This window comes from Grus americana, chromosome 1, assembly GCF_028858705.1.
Source record: "Grus americana isolate bGruAme1 chromosome 1, bGruAme1.mat, whole genome shotgun sequence".
Classification (NCBI taxonomy): Eukaryota; Metazoa; Chordata; class Aves; order Gruiformes; family Gruidae; genus Grus; species Grus americana.
Genome location: NC_072852.1, coordinates 24865623 through 24890300, shown reverse-complemented (window position 1 = coordinate 24890300; position 24678 = coordinate 24865623). Strand labels below are relative to the sequence as shown.

General features: G+C 37.8%; 1 protein-coding gene across 1 annotated transcript in view; it reads right to left on the bottom strand.

Moving 5' to 3' along the window:
• Positions 1-24678, bottom strand: part of WASL (WASP like actin nucleation promoting factor) — a 52263-nt gene that overhangs the window by 4702 nt on the left and 22883 nt on the right. Inside the window, exons 2-9 of the mRNA XM_054847956.1 lie at positions 20622-20756; positions 19347-19433; positions 18706-18802; positions 13738-13761; positions 8165-8333; positions 4859-4901; positions 4306-4459; positions 556-1076 (exon numbers count right to left, since the gene is read on the bottom strand). Coding sequence (XP_054703931.1) covers positions 556-1076; positions 4306-4459; positions 4859-4901; positions 8165-8333; positions 13738-13761; positions 18706-18802; positions 19347-19433; positions 20622-20756 — 1230 coding nt within the window. The remainder of the gene's footprint in view (positions 1-555; positions 1077-4305; positions 4460-4858; positions 4902-8164; positions 8334-13737; positions 13762-18705; positions 18803-19346; positions 19434-20621; positions 20757-24678) is intronic.

The following is a 24678-nucleotide window of genomic DNA, read 5'->3' as shown; positions in this document are numbered from 1 at the left end:
AATAATAATAGTGATAGCCTGAGCTGCAGCAGAAACAGCAGAGGCATTGCTCACGGGCAGCACTTTTCCAGACACAGGCAGCCACCTTCTTACAAGCCTCAATGTTTGTTGAGCGCAGGTCCATTTTAAGATGGGGGCGGGGGGGGAATAAAAATCTAGTGTTGCCTTCCACTACCATTACTGCTGAACTCATCCTCTGCAGTTGTTTAGACTATTTCACTGAAGTATTCAGGAGAACAGCAATCTTTCATAGCTCTTGCAAAAGTGCTTTACAGCCACAATACTGTGGTATCATCGTTGTAGTATTTATGCTTAAAGCTTTACTGAAAAGTGAGAAATGAGTTTGAAACAAGGATAATTTCATGCACCGATACTCATCTATAGGAAATACATGTTCTAAGCATTTTGTCAGTAGTACCGTTTAAAGCATCAGTTCAAAAACTCTAGAAGTTATGATCCAGCCTGAAACAGAGCCACGAGTTACTGTTCACAGTGCAATACTGCAGCCATTTGCAAGTCCCAAGGGGACATAGATGAGAAACAGCTTTTACTCACTGATTTCAGCTGTATACCCTGTCGTATCTGGTCTAACAGTGCATCTCTTCCTGAGCAGGACACCGGTCGACTGTTCTGTTCTACTTTCTTTAACTGAGCTCCTTCTCTGATTTGATCCAACAGTGCTGCTTTGTTTCCTGCAGGAACTGGGAGCTGGTGATCAACCTCTGAAGGAAGGCCAGGTGGTGGAGGAGGACCAGGAGGGGGTGGAGGAGGAGGAGGAGGTGGAGGAACAGATGACCCACTTGCCGGTGGTGGCGGCGGTGGAGGAGGGCCGGATGGTGCAGATGATGAATGCACTGGTGGTGGTGGAGGATACATCCTGTTTGGAGGAGGTGGGGGCACTGTGGCACCAGGTCTAGATGGAGGTGGGGGCGGAGGTGCTGCTGTGGGAGCTCTTGAAGGAGGTGGAGGTGGTGCCCCTCGGCCCCTAGCAGGGGGAGGAGGGGGGCCCGAGCTATGGGGAGGTGGTGGTGGTGGTGGAGGGGGTCCTCCCCTGCATGGTGGTGGTGGAGGTGGAGCTGAAATGAAACAAAACAATTTAAATTACATGCTACTTGGTACCCCTAAGTCTTTCAGAGACTATCAGAAAAAGAAAAAAGGCTTTGCCTTGCCTTTTGCAAGGATCTCTGTGCCTGTGCAAATTTTACCAATTCTAGATTAAGTTAAATATAGCTGAAGATAAGCTATGCTTGTATGAATGCAAACCAAGCTGAATATAGCCCCTGTGTCTGTTGTGTATTTTGTAAAAGAGTCAATACTGCAGGAAGCAAGTGCAACACATAAGACGACTAAAGTCACAAAACAAGCTTGGCCGTTAATTTTGGTTTGGTCCTGTGATAGTAATTTTCTTCATAATCCAAGTGTATCTTAAGGTAGTGTTTCAATTTCTCACGACAAAATGCAGAAAAATTCTGAAAGAATCCTCTAAAATTTTGTTGAGCTAGGACAGAAGGCAAGAGAAGGGGGTTTTAGAAAATACACTTAAAGTGAAATACAGAATTCCCACTTGATAATCTATCCATTATTTTATTAAGGAATTACAGAGACAAATATTTTTTGAAGCATCATCTTCTAGCAACAAAAAAGTACTAATGCATTACAATGCGACATAAACTGACTCTTCGTCTCTTTTACTGAAAATTAGTTTCAACAATATCTTTATGGAAGGGACCATAGAAAGGAAACAACTTCAGGGCTACCTCAATGCACAGGATCAGTTCTATATGAAGTGACCTTGAAATGCACTTGCTCTGTTAATGGCATTTTAAATAGCACAGTTTCATTTCCTCTGCCATTAAGCATCTAATGGCTTATGGTACTTTAGCTTGTGTGATTGTTGCACGTAACTACTTAATAATCCAGGTGCCGTCATACAACTAGAGAAAATTCACATTTGATTTCATATGCTTTGATAATGAAAAGGGTATTACACTCAGGAAGATACTTCTTTACCTCTTCTATTATCTCCTTCCTGTTACATACTGAGAAAGTAGACTGTCTGTGCTGGAAAAGAGGGGACATCCCTAAAAAAAAAGTGATTTTGAAGAAACAGGGGGCACCAATGCCTAGATGCCTCCTTCCCTGCTCATGCTAGAGAAACATACCCCTGTGTTTTACATGTTATGTTCTTAAGTTCCACAGACTGCTCTGTTTTTTATTCCATCCCTTCAAAAGAACAACACGGGGAGAATCTCCTCTCAAACTTCATATATTTTGCAAGAGACATACTGCCAATACTCTTGATTAAAAAAAAAAAAAAAATCGCACCAATTTTTGGCTAACATGACTGTAGTTTTCTTTTCAGCCATTAGAGGCCAGTATTTTCAAATGTAACTTACTCAGCAAGCACTACATTCAGTTTTTCTGTATTACTGAAAAGATATAGAACATGGTCATGCTCCAGAGTCTGTAGATTTTGAACACAAGGTCTAAGTTCTCCTGTGGGGAAAGGTTTTCTTTGCATCGTATATAGAGAGATATAACACATCCAATCTTTGGAAATAGTTTAGGAGTTTTTATAAGGCTTGTCTGCACTCCGCTGGAGTGAAATGAGGGAGGAGGAGCAAGCAGGGAGCACCATTACCTCATCCTCTCTCCCTTCCCCCACCCCCCCCAAACAGATGGTACAAGCAAAGCAAGAAGATAATTTCATTTTTTATAAATGCACATTAATCTGAACATGGCTATTAACAAAAAAAAGTATGTCAAATCTTCTATTGATGGTATTCTCACTAAAAAAAACAACCAACGGTACCAAAAATAGGGGAAGGGCAGGAAAAACAAGAAAGTAATTCCTATCTGAGCAGAGCAATGTGTCTGCAATTCTCATCAGCATCCTAGCAGGGTAAATACATAAGCACAGAAATTCTTGCAACAAAACACAGAAAAATGCGTTTCGGTTGAGAAAGAGCACTTCAAACAGCAGTCAAGCCTACACAAATAACAATTTCAGATAAGCCTACTGAAATACTGGAATATTTTATCTACTGCTATCAAAAAGCACAGAGGTAGATTATCATGCATGTTAACAATGAGGCAGCTTTTCTTTCAATTGTATACATGCAAGTGGTTGTAACTTGAAGTTAACCCATATGTAATAGAAAAATAGGCATTTTTAAAGTATTTTAAGCTAGTCATAAGACTAAGGCAAGTCTTCTCAATCCAATTTTATGGTCAGCAGTCTAGGATCAACAACTCTGTAAACATTTAAACAGACTTAAGATTACATAAAGAAACTGACAGATTTCTTACTGAGAAAAAACTGATATTTTGCTTGCAATTTAACTCTGGAGTTTGACTATAATTTTCAGTATTGCAGTCAAACAGATGTGGACTAAGGTTTCTCATCTAGGAAAGAAATCACACAGCAGCATGAATACTTTGAAGCATATGCTTAGATGCCAGCTCAAATACATACCGCTCCACCATGGGGGACCTAAGGAATAAATGTAACAAGTCACTGTACCCTGAATCTGTATCTCTCCAGTCACTCGAACAATTTACTCACTAGTTTCAAACTGCTATAATTTCAATGGCATTTATATCCTATTTCTCTTGAGAAGTGTTCTAGGCAAATTTTGCAAGTTTGACACTGGCAGTCTAATTTTCAGACTGACTTGCTATGTTCCACTAGATAATGCATCAGTGAGATCGCATTTAAAGGTTAGGCAGGAAATGGCTTATTTGAGAATTTGTTCACAGCAGAAGCTTGCTCAGAACTAGTACTTTTTAAATTTAAAAAAACCCTTTTTTTCTTTTTTGAATATTAATATAGAATTTGGAGGCCTCTAGCTGTTGCAAGGTTCGTTACACAGTGATGCCAGGGTAAACAGGCACCACACATACACCTGTCAGACATGCTACTACTACTACTATTGACAACAGCAATATTGCTTCTAAGTTTTTAATTTATTTACAAGATTTAGATTACAAAATAAATATGCAACATACACAGTCTGAAAAATCTATATGGAATATACTGCATAGCTTTACAGTCAGACTAAGCATTACTGGAAATTACTTAAGTGACATAGGTAAGATCCTTAATCGTTAGGGAACTCTCACAGGTCAAGCATGAAACATTTTTACATAGTGTAGGGTATACAGAAACTTTATGAAATCCAATGCAACTGTGGTGACATGAAGTCCAGAGAATCAAAAAATCACTCATCATCAACAGCTTCTACTCTAATCCTTAAGGCAAAAACCGCCCTGCTAATTTTTACATGGCAATATAAGGAATCCCACCTTGTCTGCGCAGTTCATTTTTAACAGCTTCCACACCTCCTGTTTTTTCAATGAAATCATATATGACCTTTGAGGTTTCTTTGTCTTTTAGTTGAGCTTCTGAAATTCCACACAGATCAAACAGGTTTTTCAGTTCTGGGTCTAAGTTGTTCACCTGCAAGTCAGATATGTTAGGTTTAAGTAGCTTGAAATAGAAGAATTTTTAAAAATTATCATTTGTATTGGGAAAAACCCCCACAAACTACATGGTTAAAAGGAACAGCAAAATCAAAGACATGTCTCTGGGTTGACTTTTCATTCAGAAAGGACTATTTTAGGGGAGGTATGTACCCTGCACAAAACCTTAAGTTTTGCATGTTTTCCCATCAATCCCAGATCTCTCCTATTCCCTTCTACTCCAGCATCTCTCTCTGTTTGAATCATATTATAAAAATCACAATTTGTAACTATTTTGATGTAAAGTTTATTTAATGCCAATCTTCACAACTTACATTAAAAAGCCTCTAAAGTTTTTAATTATTCAGTGTCTTGAATAACTTATTAGATTACTTACATCAAAACCTGTGTTTGGATCCCAACCAACATGTCCAATGTGTCTAAAAAAGCAGAAAAGTTCATTTAATCAGCATAAAAAGTACCTTGTCAACTAAAATAACAGGACACCAAGATAACTAGAGATTACTGCCAGGTATATAAGACACTAAGCAATTCTAACTTCTCAGTGCCCCACTTGAGAACGGAATAGCAAAACTTCCTTTACTCTCCCTTTTTGACTTGTGTCAAAAGACCAAGCGGAGAAGTTATTTTCCTCCCTTAGGTTACAATCTGTGGCAAAATGTGAAGGCTCCACACCTCCCTGTGGTGCATACGGATGGTGATGGAAGGACTGCACAGAGATCAAGCGAGGAGTTTGGCCTTTATATAGTAACTGGACTTCAAGCTACTGCCAAGGTCTTGACTGTCGTACAGCTGGAAAACCTCCACCTCCCCACCATCGCTGTTTGTTCTCTCATCACTTTTTTCCCATTCACTTCTTTCAAAGAAAAGTCAGGACTGTTTTCAGCTGCCATCTTCCTAGGCTTCTAGTAGCCCTCACACATAGCTACTAAAGTATTATTTTCAGTTGATTATAGCATCACGTAAAAGCCAGAAGAGTTTGTGCCCTTCAAGCTACTTCATGCAACTGCTGTTGACTATAGAAGACAGAATCATCACATTACCAGCACTCCACATTCTGGATTTCTTTTGCCAATGGCCAGTTCTAGAAACACAACGCAGTCTTCAGGAAATCCAATTCAGAGTTTTAAAAATACCAGGTGAGCCATTAGTAGCCAACACGGTCTAGACTAAGCTTGTCAAATTACAAGGACTGTTTCGCCATTATACCGCGCCTAGTGCAACAGACCTTGTATTCTTGCTTGGGTCTGTTAGTACCACCAATAACATAAGTATTCTTAATGAGATTACTGAAGCTCAATGATCAATTTTGGTCTCGGTATAACTATGATTAGTTAACTGCTTAGTTTGAAGGGCAAGAAGTAAAAAATCTGGTCTAAAATTTACATTATGCCACAAAAAAGGAAAAAAGGGAAGCCCCCTGTTTTGCCTAAATACTTAAATGCCTTTCACTATCAAAACATAGGATGATTTATTGATTACAGAATTCTGGATGTTAAGCTACAGCTTGCTTCACATAAATTAGACACGCATTTCCTAATACACAGTCCCATAACCAATTGTAATGTATTAACTGGCATATGGAAGTTGACGAAATTTACCAGCAAATACAATCTTACCCATATACCTCTGCATATCTGTGCAATTGATGATGCCCTTTTAAGAGGATGTGGGCATACAATTCAGAACTTAGTGTACTTAATTGATATTATTAAAGTTTATGGGGAGTAGTGATAGCATTATTTGTCATTTATTTTTCATTCTTCAGAGTAAAATAAGTTACTTGTACACACTGACTGTAACACATTGTTTTCAGAGGTCTTTTTCAATGAAAATGCAGACCTAGCAGGTAACTGCAACTCTTATGTTACTTAAAAGAATGTATACAGCAAGAAGTTATATTAATGTCAAGCATAGTTTGATTATTTTTTTTTTCTCAGAACACTGAAAGGCCACATCTGTCTAACAGAAGGCATTTAAAAATTCTGTCTACTGATTGCAACCTTGATCTGGCATAGACAGTGACAGTGCTGGTCTTCACCAGTATTACTGCACAAGTTACACCCAAGTTGCCCTACTGGCACATTTGCCTAACAACGCCAAACACCAGTTCCCATATGTTTGTACAAAACCAGCAATTAAAGTATCTTACACAGTAAGATGACACTTCACTGCACTCTACAGAAAAGCTTACTGGACCTTAAGCTGAACAAAATAGACTTTCAATCTTCTTTTGCAAAGCTTCATCACTTACAATTTAACATTACATTTAAAGATATGGGAACATATCTTTAATGAACTTCATTAAATATTTTATCATCTTATTCTCAGCTTCACTAGGTCTTCTTTAGTATTTTATGAGTGCACATAGTGTTTTGCAACAGTCAGAACCTGACAGACATTATAAACAAAGTCTCAAATTCATTTTATATCTGCGCAACCTCTTCCACAAATTCCGATTTGAGGTAACACTAATGCAAATCATTTGCAATTTTGTCCGCATATGTCGAAATCTGCATCAGGAGAGCTACAACAGTGACCACCTACCAATCACTATTCAATTTTCTTTCTTTCAGTTTTCATTCTTTTCTGCATTTTTCAAGTGACATGAATAGATGCAGCACTTCACTGATACTCAGATCAGAAAGAATGTGGTTGACGTCTGAACTGTCTAAGCACAGTCTGGTTAGGGAAGCATTTTAGCCTGTCTCCTTTTACTTTCTGACCACTATCCCATTCTACAGAGCACCCTCTCAAAATGCTGTGCAGTAACATTCTGTAACTGGTAATACCAGCATCACTTTTATCGAGTTTTATTCTGGGAAGGCATGTCAGTGGGAGTGATACAAAATAATGGTTCAAAAGAACAAGACGTTCACTTGGCATGTAAACCTCACACTGGTTTTCTAATACTTCACAGAAACTTATCCTTCCAGTAACTAACTCAAGCTCTTTAAATTCCTGTTACTTTAGCAAATAACGTAGACTTATTTTAAAAGGCAGAAGATTAAAATAGCAAATTATAGTTCAGGAAAACAATAGTTAACTTAGTGAACTAACCAAATCCAAGTTTCAGTAAAGTGAAGCTTAAAATGATACATCATAACTATTCTATAAGGTTGAAGACACATAAGAAACAATATTAGAAAAAACCCAACCCATTCCTAAAAAGCGTATACATGCACACTGTACTTTTGTCATAAGATACAGGTACTAGCCCACATTCCAGAATAAGTAAGCTTGTAAACAGGAAGTCAGAGATAAAGCTATGGCTATGTCACTTCTGCTGTTACGACAAGGCAGGACCACATGTGTATTTTGTGTGATGAAGCACAGCTAAGCAGGCACAGCTGTAAGAACAACAGTGTTACAGAGTTGACCACTGAGGTTGAATTGGAGTCTGTGCCGAGTTGACCACTTCAAAAAGACATTTTTATGCAGCTAAATTGTTTCTGAAGTATTTTAGGATAGCAAGTTGCTTCTTTTTTACACTAAACTCCTCACCTGTGTATAAACTAACTTGCTTTTACACCCCACAGCATTACAACTAGCATTCACTGTAGTTCAGGTTACACACAATAGCCACGCATTTAAGTCTTGAGGATTTGCAAAAATTTGACACCCCCCCCAAAAAAAAAAAAAAAAAAAAAGCAGCCCAACCCAAACTCAAACAAATTCTTACTGGAAATTAGATGGTGTTCCAATATCTGCCTTTGTCAATCTTCTCTTTTTAGTTTTTCCTTTCTTCTTTTCTTTGGTATACGAAATATTGTTGACTTGTGGAGTATAAAATCTGTTAGTTGTAATTTCTGGGTTTTTGATATCAACAGTTGCCATTGGTAGATTTGGGCCTGTGAAGGTAAAGTACAGGATTTTTATTATTGTGTTTCAAAAAAGCCATATTTAACCTACAAACTTTTTTGAGTGTCAAAATACTTGTTCTGTAGCCCTAGTTTTCCATGCCACATGCATCTGGCTGTGTTCTGGATGTCAGAAACGAACTAAGTTATTCGCTGAAGAAAAAAGCCAAAACAAGACATATTGCTAGAGCAGAGCAACGGCAGAAAAAAATTTCTAAACTAGAATTTGACTTTTACAAATTTGGCCAATAAAGTAATTCTAAACTCAAGAGCTTTCATGTGCACAGAACACATGGAAAGAGACACATTAAGGTACAGCACAGCTACAATCCTAGACAGAATTAAAGAAGCGAGTGCCATAAACAGTAACCCCAGCACACCATTACCGTGGCAGCACAGTAAATTGACCTTAAAGGCGAGGGAACCTTTGCTTAATAAGCCCCAAGAGGGACCGCTTTCTGCCATCACACACAGAACTAGGAGTATCACAAGAACTTCAGATGGCTGCTCTGGACACACTCTTGTCTTCAAATGTATGATTTCGCATTTCTTACTCTTTGACAGGTTTGCGAAAGAAATTAAAGTCCCAGATAAGAAACAAAGCGTGAAGAGCAGTGACAGTGAAAATAGCACCAGAAATAGAAATTAAACACTCAAATCATTAGCGATGTTCTCAAACCTTGTTCTTCATTATAAACAATTCTGAATTACTACTCTCATTATTTAAAATGCATCTGAATTACACTCCTGCCAATTTTAGCATTTTAGTATTATATTACTTGGGCAATATTAGCAAATACACCTAGCATGTTTACCACTCAGGTTTTTTAGTTTTGACAGAAGATAACCCTTGACATAAGTGATAGTAGTATTTAAATATTAAGAGGCAGTTTATGCATTTTTCATACACACACACACGTACATGTGTATTTTTAAAGGAACCTGCAAAAAGGGTAAGTAATCTCATTCTTCCAAAACTGAAACTAAGCAGTCAATTTAAGACCAGTTTGGCCAGAAAGAGTTTGAAAAGCATCCTCCACTGAGTTACTACCCAATGGCTAGCAAATCAATTAAAACAAGACTCATGCATCCAGTCTTACTGGGCAGATGATAAATAAAAATGTCTAGTTAGACATTGATAAATCTGAACCTTATTTTGACATTATTTTTTCATAACTGCATTTTGCATGGATAATTCAAAGTTCTCCTAAGCATTGTGAAAGCACCAACAAGCCTTAGGTTTCACAGTCCAAAGTCTAAATCAGAAAGGAGAAGGAGACAATACAATAGATAACACAGCTGACATTTGGAGTTTAACACTAGGTGGGAAGCACCTAGTACTGGCCAGAACAAGAAACAAGAACAGAAACACAACACTGGGCTAGACAAAACACATCTAAAACCACATGACAACTCCTATGTTCCTGTAGGAGTCTTAAAGGACAAGATTTAAAACTGCAGAAGAAATTCTAAAATGTTTTCTGCTAAGCAGAAATGCTTTGATCTAGAAATGTTATGATCTAGACAGCTGTCCTTTGAGAATACCAAAACTACAAACTGACCACATACAACCAAGCAAAACAATGTGTACTGTTAAAGTCACACCTGAAGTTAACATTAATTCACTAATTGCCAAATATTATCACCTCAAAACTGAGCAAGTGGAGTCAAGTAAATCTTCAGGATTAGTTGAAAGTTACAATCTTAATTTCATTAGATTAAAACCCGAAAATACTGTAGGTGTTAATTTTTGCTTTAATCACCTACTATACTTTCTCACCATTACAGTGATATTTATAGTTTCAAAAGCTATACTGAGGTTCAAAAAGAAACACGTACCTTAGCACATCTAGGAAATTCTTGATAGTCTTCTCACAATTCCTGACAGTCTTTGAAATTACACCTTTTTGCATGTAAAATCCTAAAGTAACCATATATGGTTTTAACCATGCAAAGCAGTAGCCATTTGCAAACTGAAGTTTTATTCAGATGAGCTGAAATGAATGACTAATAGCCTGATACTAATAATATTCATACTAGAGATCACAGCAGACTCTAAAGATGAAAATTTTTCTTACCGTCAGGTTTAGACCTCAGATGTCCACGAGGTATAAAAGAACCTTGGAAAGAACTGTACTCTTCTAGAACTGCCATATTTATATCCAGTAAAATTTTTCCCATCATAAGACACGCACCTTCCCCATCAGGTGTAGATAACTCAATAAATGAAGATGAGAGAGGCATATAGAGCTCATCGTTAGGAAGTACCTGACAGTACAGTGGCCTTAAGCATCCACTGTTATCAGTATCTGTGACATCTTCAGAAGGAACTCCAGAAAATGTAGTACAGAACATTTTGAAATGTTAATTCTATGAAATTCTTTGTATTTTATTTAGAACCTCTCTAGGCATCTGTCTCAAACTACAGACAGCCCTACAATACATGCATACTGCTCTAGTTAACATCTGAAACAAAATTCTGCCACACAGTTCTTAAAGATTCCCTCAAAACCTAATTCTCTGACAAATCCTTATTTCATCCAGAACTTCACTAAGAGGTCAGTTCAACCACAATAACTCTTCTTTATTTGCATAAAGAGACCTAGCTATTACAAATGAGTGGAACATAAATACCAGGAAATTACAGACTAATACATTTTACATAACTGTTAATGCCAATTTGATTTTAATCCTGCAATTCTACAAAAAAAAATCTTTAATCCCTACCATTGAAAACGTCATACAAAAAAGAAAGAGTGCTTTTTCCGTGCAGCTTCAACATATGCAGAAAATCCAGACAAACAAGCCCCACCAAAAATTCCCCACAGTATTTCAAGCATGGATCATGTGAGTACAGAAATGTGACTGCTCTCGTTTTTCAGTTTTAAAGGTAATTATGCACTGATACCCAACAGAAAAAAGCAGGTGTTCCTTTCCCCCCCAGTAGAATTTCACTGCATATGGAGAGTAAAACAAGAACTAGCTGATCCTACAATAGGTTGTTTGGTTGTTTTTTTGTTTTTATAATATGCATCTGCTCTAGCCTGAATTCCAAATACTGAAATGCCGAGTCTGTACAGAGTATAACCACCCGAGGCTATAACCTGTACCCTGACCATGTCTCACCTGTGACTACAGAAGGCATGACCACACTTAACTCTTTGTCAGCAGAGAAGCCAGGCATTATATAATTTGACAGAATCAGAAAAGAAAAATGGACAGGTTGTGAAAGAGTACGTGGATGTCCCAGGGAAATGGTTTATTAAAAAGCAGAGATGCTCAGAACTTTGACTAGGAATTATAAAACTTGAAACATTGGGCATAAACCTATGTCTTTCACAGAATATTCAGGATAAAGGCATAGGACCAATGAATGCAAGTTTAGTACGTGAGTATTTTTCTCAAAAACGTGGTTGCGTGAGGTCTTACAGGATGGATTATGGAGACTATTTTAAGTACAAAAGTTTTTGCAGGTTTAATTTTCTTAAATCTTATCCCAATCACAGATAGCAAACTAGACAAACAAATTGTTTGTGTTACTGTTGGTAACATTTACAGTAGAGACAAAGGCTAAATTTTTTGTGGTAGGTGGCACTACACAATCACCATTGCTGTTTTTCTTCCCCTCTGCGCTGCAGATACTGCTATCAGGGATGCACTGTTTAGTGAACAAAACCAAATGTTGCTCAAGAGGCAGAACAGTTAAAACCTCCTGAAAGCTCAGAAAAGCTGGTATGATTGTTTCAAAACTGAACAACCCAGTCCCAGCTGAAGGAATCGATACTAAAAATGCCTGGTCTAAACTGACGATTGTCTGGACTTCCTCAAAACTTAATATTTATGAAAAAGAAAGTAATTTTTCTGAGAAGTATTCCATATAGAGGGGGGTGGGGGGTTATTTGGATATATGACATCAGTAGTTCCCATAATTCAGGATTAGTTACGGATTACATATTTTGGTGACCTACTGAGATGCTTGGATGCCTTGGGTAGCACAAATTTAAGACTACCTCCTCAGGCCATAAGGGGACCTCAGTTGACTATACCCTTGGCTCAAGCAGCAAACTAACATACAGTGATAGGACCTGTGATCTGGATCACCAACAGAAATACCACAGGAGAAATCACTTTGTAACTTCAGTGTGAATCCAGAACTACAGAGACTCCAAACTTGATGTGCATTTTTCACTTGATTTTAGAATAGATGGTAAAAAAATTCTGGATCAAATTGATACATAGTTTTGACTCCTTCCATCAATTTAATGAGCGGGTCTCCTGAGGAACCTGTATCTTCATGCTAGTCAGATGTATTCCTGAGAGGCAAATAGATTCAAATAATCCTTCATGCACAAAAAAAAAAGTAATATTGACAAACACATGACATATGTCAAAAGGCTATGCTACATAGTTAGCTGAATGCACTGAAATTGAAATTTTATGGATGCTTTATGAAATCTGTCATCATTATGCCTGCCTTTAGACAAATAGGCTAACTTTTAATTTCAGCATTCATTTCTGTATAGTGATCCTATATATACATATTCTGAAAACCAATCAGTAAATGCAAGGTACAAAGTTTTCTTCTCAGTTTTAGCTGAAGGGCTTCTGTCCTATTTGCAACAAAACACTCCTCCAAAAACATTGTTTACAAATGCCAGCTAAGCCACAAATCTTTCAAGCTACAACTAAACAAATACCAAAGAACAGAAACAAAACAAATATACTGGTCTCCAGAATAAGAGTTTACTGCTTTTGCCACCACATGCATATCTGTTGTGGTTTAACCTGGCAGGCAGCTAAAACAACTGCACAGCCATTTGCTCATGCCACCCCCCGCAGTGGGATGGGGGAAAGAACCAAAAAGAAAGGGAGAGGGGGAGTTAAAACTCATGGGTTGAGATAAAGACAGTTTAATAGGACAGAAAAGGATGATAATAATAATAATAATGAATATACAAAACAAGTGATGCACAGCACAATTGCTCACCACCTGAAACCAATGCTCAGCTAGTTCTTGAGCCAAACTGCCCCCTGGACAACAGAGCATGCTGTCATATGGTATAGAATATCCCTTTGGCCAGTTGGGGTCAGCTGTCCTGGCTGTGTCCCCTCCCAGCTTTTTGTGCACTCCCCACCTTCTCATTGGCAGGGCAGTATGAGAAGCTGAAAAGTCCTTGACTGCTTGGCAACAACTAAAACGTCAGTGTGTTAACAACATTATTCTCATCCTAAATCCAAAACACAGCACTATACCAGCTGCTAGGAGGAAAATTAACTCTATTCCTGCCAAAACCTGGACACTATCCTGAGCAAGTCCAAAACAAAGCTATGCATAAACAGTAAATGACAGTAGTAGGAAAAAATAAAATGCAGTGATTCATGCAAAAAAGCTTACCATTTGGTGGGTCTCGTCTTTTTTCTGTTGAAAAAGAAAAGGAGCTATTTATTCATAGGTATCACAGGAAAAATTCATTCTAAATTTTCAGTTCTAGTGAAGCTTTCAGTGACCTTGAACATAAACTTAAGAATCTATCAATATCCTTAAAGCCTACTTGTGCAGTTGAAACAAAGCATTACAGAACAATAAAAACCAAATCTGAGACAATAAGCACTGATTTCGAGTGAGCAAATCGAGCAGGAGTAGGAAAGAGCTACTAAGTTGGTTTCTGACATTTTGACTCCAAAGTAAGGTGAAATATTCACAAAGCAGCTGTTTTGGTACAACCTATCAAATCAAGCTTTTTGAAGCATTATACTTTCCGATTTCCTCTGAATTATACTGTTCCTTCATTTTTATTTGAAATATAATTAGCACTTTTATACAGTATTGTTCTCCCACAGAACCTAAAATATATTATAATTATTTTTGGTTTTATGCAAAGAAAATAGGACACAGAGGGGCAAGACACTTGACCTATGTTATCCAACAGGTAAATGAATAATAAGGAACAGAACTAGAATCTCCTTAGTACTAATCTGATATTCTATTCACAACAGCAAACTGTTTCACAGAGCATGAAGAATTTGGCTTGATGATTTCAAATGTAGTTGTAAACATTTCACACCTCAGTACTCTCAGGCTATAATAATAAATTTTCCTTTAAAAAAGATTTCCTTCACTTATTATTAATCCCTATCCACCACAAATAACATTTACCTACCCTGCAAGCGTCCTTCAAAACCCCCAGTACGCAGTTACACTATTTGTGTACCTACACACACTCTTAACAGTTTTGGATTTAGCAGCACCCATAAGGGCAAGCAGTTTGTCAGCTCACCACACCAAAAAACATGGCTCTAAGGCAGGCTGTACATTGCTCCCTTTCAGAGCTGGAGTATCTGAAATCTAACAGGGACTCCTCCAGAGTTTTGTATTAAGACTTTCTAACAGACATTTCATTTTTCAGAGAGTCCCAGAAAACCTGCTAACTTACTATATTTTTTCCAGACACAAACATAAGGGGAAGGGAGAAGGTGCCTCCACAGAGGGTGCTGACCTTATCCTAGCAATATGTTAAAAAAATCTACAATTTTAAGTGTGCAAGGCAAGTCAGCCTCGTATCAGTCAGCTGATCTTCAGGTAGGAATAAAGAACCTGTCAAGGTCATCAGACGTTCAGAGGAAGGGGACCAAAACCCCTTGAGAATCAACTTTTGCTTCTAAAGACAGACAGTTGCCTCTTAGCTCACAGCAGGTTACTTTTAGACAGAGGTGGAGAACCTCTGCAAGGGTGCCTCAGCAAAAGGTATCAGGGCTGACGGGAAAGAAAAAAAAAAAAAAAGGCTTTTTGCTGAAATACTATGCTTTCTTTTCCTAGAATATTCAGTTTAAGAAACCACTGATGTGCTGCCAAAAAAAAAAAAAACCAAACCAAAAAACAACCCCAAACTCAAACTCAACTTTTGGAACTTAATTAAGAGTTTTATTCAACAACTCAGAGACAGTAAAGGAGAGTGCAGGACCAAATGCAAGTCATTTGGCAGAGGACAGGAAGCTGGCAAAAGCAGGATGTATTGATAGGAAGCGTTAAGTGGCCTTGGGCCAAATCACGGGAATCCATTACAGTTTTCATTAGAAGAAAGAGTTCAAGAGAAAAGATAGTAGAAAACAAAGTAAGACATTTTAAACACTTCCTGTAATTTTTGCTGGGTATATAGAAGATTAATTTGTGGCCCAAAGATACTAGATAGGTTTTTCTGTGGTTCCCACTGCTGACTAGAAAATATGAACTCCTGTTCTGAAGTGCAGATGACCTGACTGGCGAGTGGCAGATTTCTCCTTTTTTGAAAATGGAGATGCCTACTGATCCTAACCAGACCAACTTCACCAGCTGCCTATGTCCAAAAAACACAGCTCCCTTCCATAAGTATTCCTGGAAACCAGAACGTTCTCTGCTGAGACTTGAATCCCATGCAAGCCAAGCACTTCAAGAGATGTCCTTATCTCCCAGACAGCAAAAGCAAAAGCTGTGACCAAAGACCAAAAAAAAAAAAAAAATGCTGTCTGTATTAAGGACCCAGCTTGAAGCTTATGAACTGTGTTAGGAAGAGCATCAGGAGCTAAAAGCTTGTGGAGGAAAAAGGCAGCTTCACAGAGAGGGCTAACAGAGCTCCCACCCACGGGCTACAAGCGGTCCATAAAAATTAGTCAAAAAGCCTCCTGGTTCAGAAAGGCAGTTAAGAACATGGCTCTGTTCTACAAGTCTCTGCTGCCCTTGTATGGCTGAGTGCTCAGCATGTGGAGAAGACACGTGTGTGTACACACATTAACATTTCTGAGGCAATATAATAAAAATAAAAACTAATGGTACCTACGTGCAAGAATACCCAAAGTGAGAATGCATTACACTGGCAAGCACTGAGGAGAGAAACACTGTGTTCACCCTGCTTACTGGGGGAACTGTCTTGGATTGGTTTAAGGAGTAAATGGAGAGATTATTTAAGTAACTCTACCAGAGAAATTAACTAATTATTGTAATTTCTTCCTAACATAAGGTTAAGAATTTAATTGACTTTAAAAAAAGTAAATCAGAATTTAGCTAGATGAAAACCAGTGTGATATAAAAAGATTATGAAGACATATCAATAATTCTTTCTCTGCCTTTCTCCCTCATTCTATTCTCTATTAGATCTTTTGTACATTTGCAAGCTTTTGTACTTTCTCTATTTGGAACCAAACTTTCACCTCTCTGGAACTCCAGATGCACTTACTCAGGAGTTGTCTGTATGCTGGAGTGCATTTCATGCTGAATGAGGAAGAGCAGAATACTGTTGCCTCTTCTTGCAGCCATTAGACAATATTTTGTGTACTAGTCTCGACACCAAGACATAGTTTTGTGAGCCAGAACTGCTGTTCTTGCTACCTTCCAACAACATAAGCTTTCCATAAGACTCCTGGAAAAGTCTCCTAGCAAGCCCTGAATGGTGTAACAGCTGCTAAGTGATCACATGGAGCACTCAATTCAGCTGAAAGCATGTCAGGTGGCATTGCTATGAAATGAAACATATTTTGGAAGGCATGGGAGTAAAAAATCCCAGTAAAACAGAAAAGCATCAAAACTACCAGACTATTACTTTTGTGTTTGAGAAGTTAAGATGCATTAGAATACACACACATAGTTTATATATACATTGTAAATAATACACAACTTTGATATATCACTTATATTAATTTATACATATATTTATATATATGTTATATAAGCATTTTTATATATATAAAAATAAATATATAAACACCAACAGCATATCAGCTTTGACTTGGGCAAGTGCAAAGCCTGTTACTTTAGAAGCACAATTAGATACATCAATGACAAATACAGAACTCCATCTGGTGGCTTGACTAAGGAATCTCATTATTGTTTTCAATTCTTGTTTTGCAGGTCTTAACAACAAAAAAAACTTGGGAGATTTTTGTTTTGTTTTAAATTAAAGTTATCTTCAAGTTGTGGTTGGGGTGGGGGAGTTGTTTGTTTGTTAAAAGACAATGTACAGAGTAAGCTCATCCTACAACATAAGTTTGAGCACAAACCCCAAGATATTACCTCACAAAGTAACAAGAAAAACTTGTGTGGTCCTGTGGAAAAAAACCCAAAAACCTCTATGTGGAAGGACATCCTGTTCACAGGATGTTTGAACCACTATTTTCAAAGTTTGCCATGACCAATAATGCAAACATATTTCCTCCCAAGTCATGTCTGTGCACTGCAGCACGGTGATTTAGGCACATAATAGAGTGAAACTTCAGGAACAAGAGATGCAAGCTGATACAAGATTACTTTCACACAAGTACGAGAAACATTATTAATGCCACTTCTTCTCATGAAACCCTATGATCTTATTCTAATTCTGAGTAGAGGGAATCTTAAAGAAACCATTTAAGCTTCTGGAACAAATGCCCTGCATCTGAGTCACCATCCCTCAATGAAATCCAGGGAAATACATATACAACACGTAGGTTCCTAAGAATACTTGAAAGGATGGCACTCCAAGATGAGTGCTTCCTCCCTTTACATTAGTCTGCACTGCACTGCTAGTGCAATTCAATTTCAGAATGGACTACAAAAACCCATCCTGTAGCTTGAACACAAATCCACGCTACAGCTTACAGGAAGCCTGAGCACATCCATGCGTTCCCAGCCTATGTTTTATATCACCTTATTCTTCCTGGACATATGGCTGTCAGATAGGCAAGTTGTTTATGGGCTCCCTGGAAAAGGACCAAGACAAGATCTGTAGGAAGCCTGAGCTCCCTTTAAAACACTGACCGTGTTCATAAAGCATCTTGCAGCTGTGCTTCAGACTGTCTTGTGCTGCTAAGGACAGTATAGGCACATTATGTCTTCTGTTCTTGGCCTCCGCCAAGATCACTAGTTTTGAATAAAAGATATTTCTCTACTAAACGCGGGACCAATGCCAAAAATTCATTCACATGAACTACTGAACATACCAGATGGTAAAATCTTTGTTACAACCCACTTGGGCTGAATTTAAACAAATCAGTTATAAACAGCCTAGAGCTAAAAGAGGGTTTAGTCAAATGTGAAAACAGCTTACAGAAAGATTTCTAGTTTTCCCACTGACAGCTTACCATTTTTGCTTTGTCCTGATCTATATTTTCAAACACCACAACCTTGGAGTCTTAGCTTAACAAGGAGACTTACAGCAAGGAGCATCAAGTTAAGTTATTCCAGAAAAATATTTTTGCACAATAGAGAAAAGTAGTACACTTTAATAACACAATTACTCCTAAATATAAATATAGCAGTAGTACCTCGAGTAGCTTTCAGACATAGAAGTAGCTTCCTGCCTCCCCCCAAAACAACATAAACAAGCCTGAATTTAAGATTAATTTGAATATTTACCAGATTTTCTCTGCCGTCGTCCAAGTAAATCTGTTACTGTTTTGCGGAATAGTTTAGCTTCTTCTTCATTAGCAAAATTAAGACCAACTTGACATGTCTGAAAAACATTAATATTCCCCCACCCATGACTAAGAAAATGTTTCAATGGCTTTCTTAAATGTCTTCTTACACCTTCTGAAGGTATAATCAGAAAAAAATCATCACTGCTAATTTGGAACCAAGACTTAGTGAAACATTCTATCTTAGGAATGTCTGTCTACTAATCAAGTTTCTAGAGATCATGGCTAACAAATTTGAGAAAAATCTTCTAGCTCGAAATCAAAGGGGAGAGAGTAAAATTTGTGTTTAAGAATATATGATACTTCACAAACATCATCTGCAAGTCAAAATGGAATTTCATTAAAGGGGGTTGAAAATTAACAACTGCATTTTAGGCTTCTGTCCTATGGATTAGGTTTTCTAGTTGAGATACAAAAAAAATCCTTTTATAAATAAGCTTAAAAAGCTTCAAGGTACACAGGAAATATTGTACTTTTATAAATAATTTACAGAATAAAATAAAAACCTCAGTTATAGTAAAAGAAGCTACTGTTCAAATAAAAGACATTTAAAAATAGGTATTCAAAGATGTTGAGACTCACATCTCCAGCAAAGGTATGAAAATATCCTCTAGGACTATTATATACAAAGTTATTGTACAGCTCCTGCTCCCACAGTAATTTCCCATCCTGCAAAGAGAAAAAAAAAAAGTTAAAAACTTAAATGAATTGCAGAGTTTAACATCTTTCACCACAGAACCTAGTAAGACTTGGAAGCTGCATGGTGTTAAGCATCTACCTTGCTTTTAAGCCAACAAATGAGCTCAATCAAAATCAAAATATACTGGAACTTGTGGAAGAGCTGTGGAAGACTATTCCATGAGGTCACTGTGTTCTGTTCAAATTCCTGGATGTTTTCAAAAAACATCCTTCAAATTCTACAATCCTGCAAGAGTGATGCTGGGAGCGGTAATAGTGACCAGTGACAGGAAGACAGTGATAACAGCAATAGAGATTTCCAGTCTTCTGTTATTATCTCAGGCTTGACTTGGAAGAAGTTGAAGGGAACAAAAATCTCACCTTTTTAAGAAGCTTTATATAGTGAAATGACATTATAGTTCAGTACCCAAGGAACAGGTTTCTCACTAAGTCTAATATTCAAGTGACCAAATCACAAATGCAAGTGCCAACTGGCAATCCTGAACAAATCTGAGAGACTTCAAGCACTGAATGCTGACAGATAACGAGCTGTTCCTGGCTGTAGAGATAATGGAAAGCTTTCCAAAGTCTCAAAGTCAGTAGGACTTATGCTTCTCAGTACAATTTTTGTTACGAAAACACATCTTGGACTCTTCACCCCTTAGTTCCTACTAGCACAAAGATCTTCAGTACAACTGTATATATTGTGGAGGGAAAATAACCCAACTTATTCATCCTGCAGTTGTCACATGCACTAACACACTAATCAAAAACATTGTTTCCACCTGTACAGAAGACAGCACCTATTAATATCATCCAAACACTAGTGACACCCACTAGAATTTTGACAGCTATCCATATCAGTGACACTATACTAACTTTCAGTAGTTTGACTCATCAGATCTGTAAAGGACAGCTTCTGCGAGCTCTAAGAAAATGGTATCTGATATTTATTTGCTCCATAAAAGCTGACATCTGTGAAATAATTTAAATTTAGAATACCTGAGAAAGTTGCACTTGCCTATTAATAAGCACTGTAATTGCACTGCTTAAAGCACAACCATTTACTTGAGAATTTCTGTGAGTTTGTAGCTACGACAACCTATATTCATTCAATTCAAAACGGAGAACGAATACAATCAAGTTTAAAGAGTCTGAAAAAGAAAAAAAGATGCTTACCTTAATGTCAAATATTCTGATAAAATACGACCTCTGAGGATTGTCCTTTACAAGGCAAGCTACACCACAGCATTTCTTTGACCACATGGCATTGCGATCTGCTGCATATATTTGAACAACTGCTGAAGACATCGTCTAAAAAAAAAAAAAAAAAAGGTAACTATTATTTTTAAAGGTAAAAATCTCAAATTCTACATTTCATCTTTTATCAAAGCATCTCTTGATTTTGTTCCTTGTGCTAGGCAGCAACTTTGATGATTTCCCAGGTGATAACACAGTAAAGTTCAAATGACCCCAAATCACTTCCACACTTCAGATTTTTCACTTCTATGCAAGATTTAGATAGCTCAAGAGCCCAACTGAACTTTTTGTTCTTGCTCATAAAAATCAGCAGAGACTTTGCCTGTAAGAGACAGACCAGTAACTATGGAGGTCACACAGAGAAGCCCAACTGTGCAACTAAATTTCTTTCTGTTCCGTACTTCAAACTGGATAGAAATGCAATACTCAGGCTAGGACTGTAAATTACACTGTGCCTGGAAACACTCCCGGGTACTGGAATGCAACTGTCTACATGGTCTCTGGCATGATTTTAGCCTATGCCAACTAGTGAACTCCTAAAATTCTTGGGCATGGCTTGAGAATTCGCATGAGCTAGGCTCGTTCCCAGTTGGCAACTTGAAATAGTCCTATTTTCAAATTGAGAGAATTTACTAACAGATGAAGATTATTCCACATCAGATTGCTTCAGTCACTGGGAACGTTCCTCAGCATATTTTCTAGTATATATGTGTCCTAGCTTAAGAGTTCAATGAGGGAAGGAAAATTGGAGCCTTTGAAGAATATTTATTTAGCAGCAAAGTCATAAAGACATAAAGCTTAAAGGCTCTGTAATGGGACAGACCAGAGGCTATCTAGCCTGGGATCTACTCTCCAACAGCACCAGATGCCCAGGTAAGAATGCAAGAGCACACCGTTACACTATGGGAGTATATCCTCAACAACTGACAGGTTGGAGTTCAAAGCTCCCCTGAGCCAACATACCTGTTTTACAGCACAGGTTGGGTTTTTCCTTTGTGAATTTATCTAATTACTTTTCAGATCCATGTGAACTTCTGGGCATCACAGCACCAGGCAGGATAGTATTTCACAGTTCACTTACGCACTCTGTGAATAGTTAGCTACTTTTATCTAAAAGTTTGCCACCTGCTAGTTTCAGTTGACTGTCCCTCCTTGTTCTTACACTAGGAGACAGTGTTACTGGTTTCATAGTTGCCTCTCTACGCTGCACATGCTTTTATAGGTATTTGTCACATCACTTTGCCCTGTAAGTTCTCTACTGTTTAGAAAATGATACTTTAAGTCATTCTCGTACCAAGAAAAAAAAAAAAAATCATTCTACACTTTAACTAGCCTTGTCACTCTCATATGGCTCTTACCTTGTCCTACTACAGCCTCCTTTAGGGATGAGACTAATGCTGTACGAATGCAGTTTGCTAGCCTGTTGAATATAGCGTCACAATAATAGTGCTTTCTGGTTTCTTCTCTATTTCTTTCCCTGTTAGTCAAAGAGTTTTATTTCCTTTTTTACTATGGAACATTAAGCAGATGTTTTCATGGATCTGTTAGAGCTCCAAGACCCTTCTGGACGGATCGTACCTAGTCTGAGTAATGGGCTCCATATTAGGTTTTCCCTACCTGCTCTACAAGCATTGCTTTGCCTTCATCAACACTGACTACTTGCTAAAACAGTTGACATCTAGAATGCAGGCATGCCTTGTTGCGTTATAAGAATACCTACTAAACATCAATAACTCCCACGTCACATGTTTCAACTGGTTTAAAATAACCAAAAGAATAACCTAAATTTTATGGGATTCTTTTTTAATTAAAAAAACTTCCAATTTTATTAAAATAGAGTCAAAGTAATATAGCCAGACTGCCAGCTAGTCCTTGGGGAAGCTTTATAACCTTCGCCCCAGAACTGTGATGTAACTTTCACAAGTCAAGATATAATTCTGTTCCTCTTTGCAACCACATCTTCAGAAGTTGTCAGACTGACAGCTTTCTGGTAACCTACAGAAAAAGTTAAAGCATGACTGACTGATGGAAAGGAAGCTTTGCAGTTGCCTCTTCAAATGTTCTACAGCTAAGTTTAGAGTAAAACTTCTCTCCCTATAACCTACAGAGTAACAGGAATAATTTAATCATAACTGGACTTGTCAGATGAGTAAGAAGTGACCTGTGAATTAGCCATACTACCTCAACAAAACAGTTAGCTGACATTAAGTTGCAAGTATAAGAGATGCCACTTTCCCTTTATGTTCCAGCAGGTGAAGACTTAATTTTTGGCATAACTGGCCAGATTTTATTCAAAACTTCTGCTAACAGCCTTTTCTCTCATTTCTCCAATATTACCTCATTGTTAAACTGATAATCTTGTAGACACAAGACAACAAAAAGGAGCATGAGTGGGCCATTCTACAGTTGTAACAAAAGCATCACATTCAACCACAGCAACCCTCCCACTGTCCATGCAAGAAGCCTCCTCAACCCTCCAAAACAAGACTGGCTCCACTAAGATCTCCCCAACAGGACTACCCACAGAAATTGGTGGTCTTGGCAGGAATTATGCAACTTAAATTCAAGGCACAGACAGTGATCTGCATCAAGAAAGGGCTTCCTATGCATTGCTTCCTATTGTATCTAGCAGCAAAACCACCAACTGGATTATCTGGGTCAACCAGTAACTGTCATAACTCAATGATGATTGCACATAGAAACCTGAACCAGCACCTACCCCATGTGTAGACAATAATATTACACAAAAACAGTGTGTCCTCATTCTGCATAATCATAATATAATTAATGTACACTTGGATACCCTATGAGTAGAGCTTAATTTACAAGTTCAAGAACAATTTCACTGAATCTAAAGTAGGTGTGCTTTTGAGGCCTACCAAGCTTTGAGTTCCATTACATTTTAACTAATCCATTGTGCAAATTCCTAGTGTTGACAGCCTGTGATGAGGCTTTCACATGCCTTTCAAATTCCACCGTTACACCGCTATAATTTTTTTTTAATAGAAGGACAACACAGGAAAAAAATAGAAGGTGTATTTTTGTGGGAAGGACAATAAAATCCAACTCCTTTTACTTCAGCCACTGTTCATTTTCATCATGCAGAGTGGCGGTGCCATGCTTTATGCTACTCAGCTTCTGGAAGACAGGTGGCAAAAATATTTAATCATCCACAGCCTTTGGAAATGTACAAACTTATCAGCAAAATTTAAAATGTGAGAAAATATATGAACCATAAACTTCATCTACTGCTATTTATTCTGAATCCTAGCCACATAAATTCAATTAAAAATAATTCAACTTTAATTGCAGCATCTGAGAACATTTACGCAAATATCATAATTTGAGTATTCTACTGCATTTTCTGAATGAGCATTCACTTTGTCTATTCTGAAGCCAATTAATATACTCAGCTCAGTTTCTCACAGCATTCTTGAAAAGAACGTTGCATTTAAAAAGTATGGGTTCTTTAAAACTATATGTAAATATTTCTTCACAAGAGGTCATGCCATCGATTTTTCAGGTAGAGTTAAACAGGACTGCCATTAAATACCCAACATCAATAGTGCATTTTTTCTGAGATATAGTAAGTTGATTTGTTACTTAATACCTAAAGTTATTACTGTATTTTCAGAAGGAGGATTTTGAAGTTAGCACTACTGCTTTGCTTAACAGTTTTGGTGAGGACCTTGTTCTTTTTATATATCTCTATATTTGGAAAAGGTGCATAGGGGAAAGGAATAAGGTAACCCACCAAAAACTGATGAGCCATGGAGAAGAGAATCAACCCCCCTCAGTTCCCTTTATTTTTTCCAGAGAAAACCTCCGGCTGGAGGACAGAGGACATGCCATTGATTCCAGGGATGATGCTACTGATGAGCTATGAAGCAGTAAGTCTGGTGGTGTCAGCTGTATGCTGGCTGCCTCGCTGGCAGAGCTGGTCTCATCCTGGGACACACACATACTGCAGGATCTG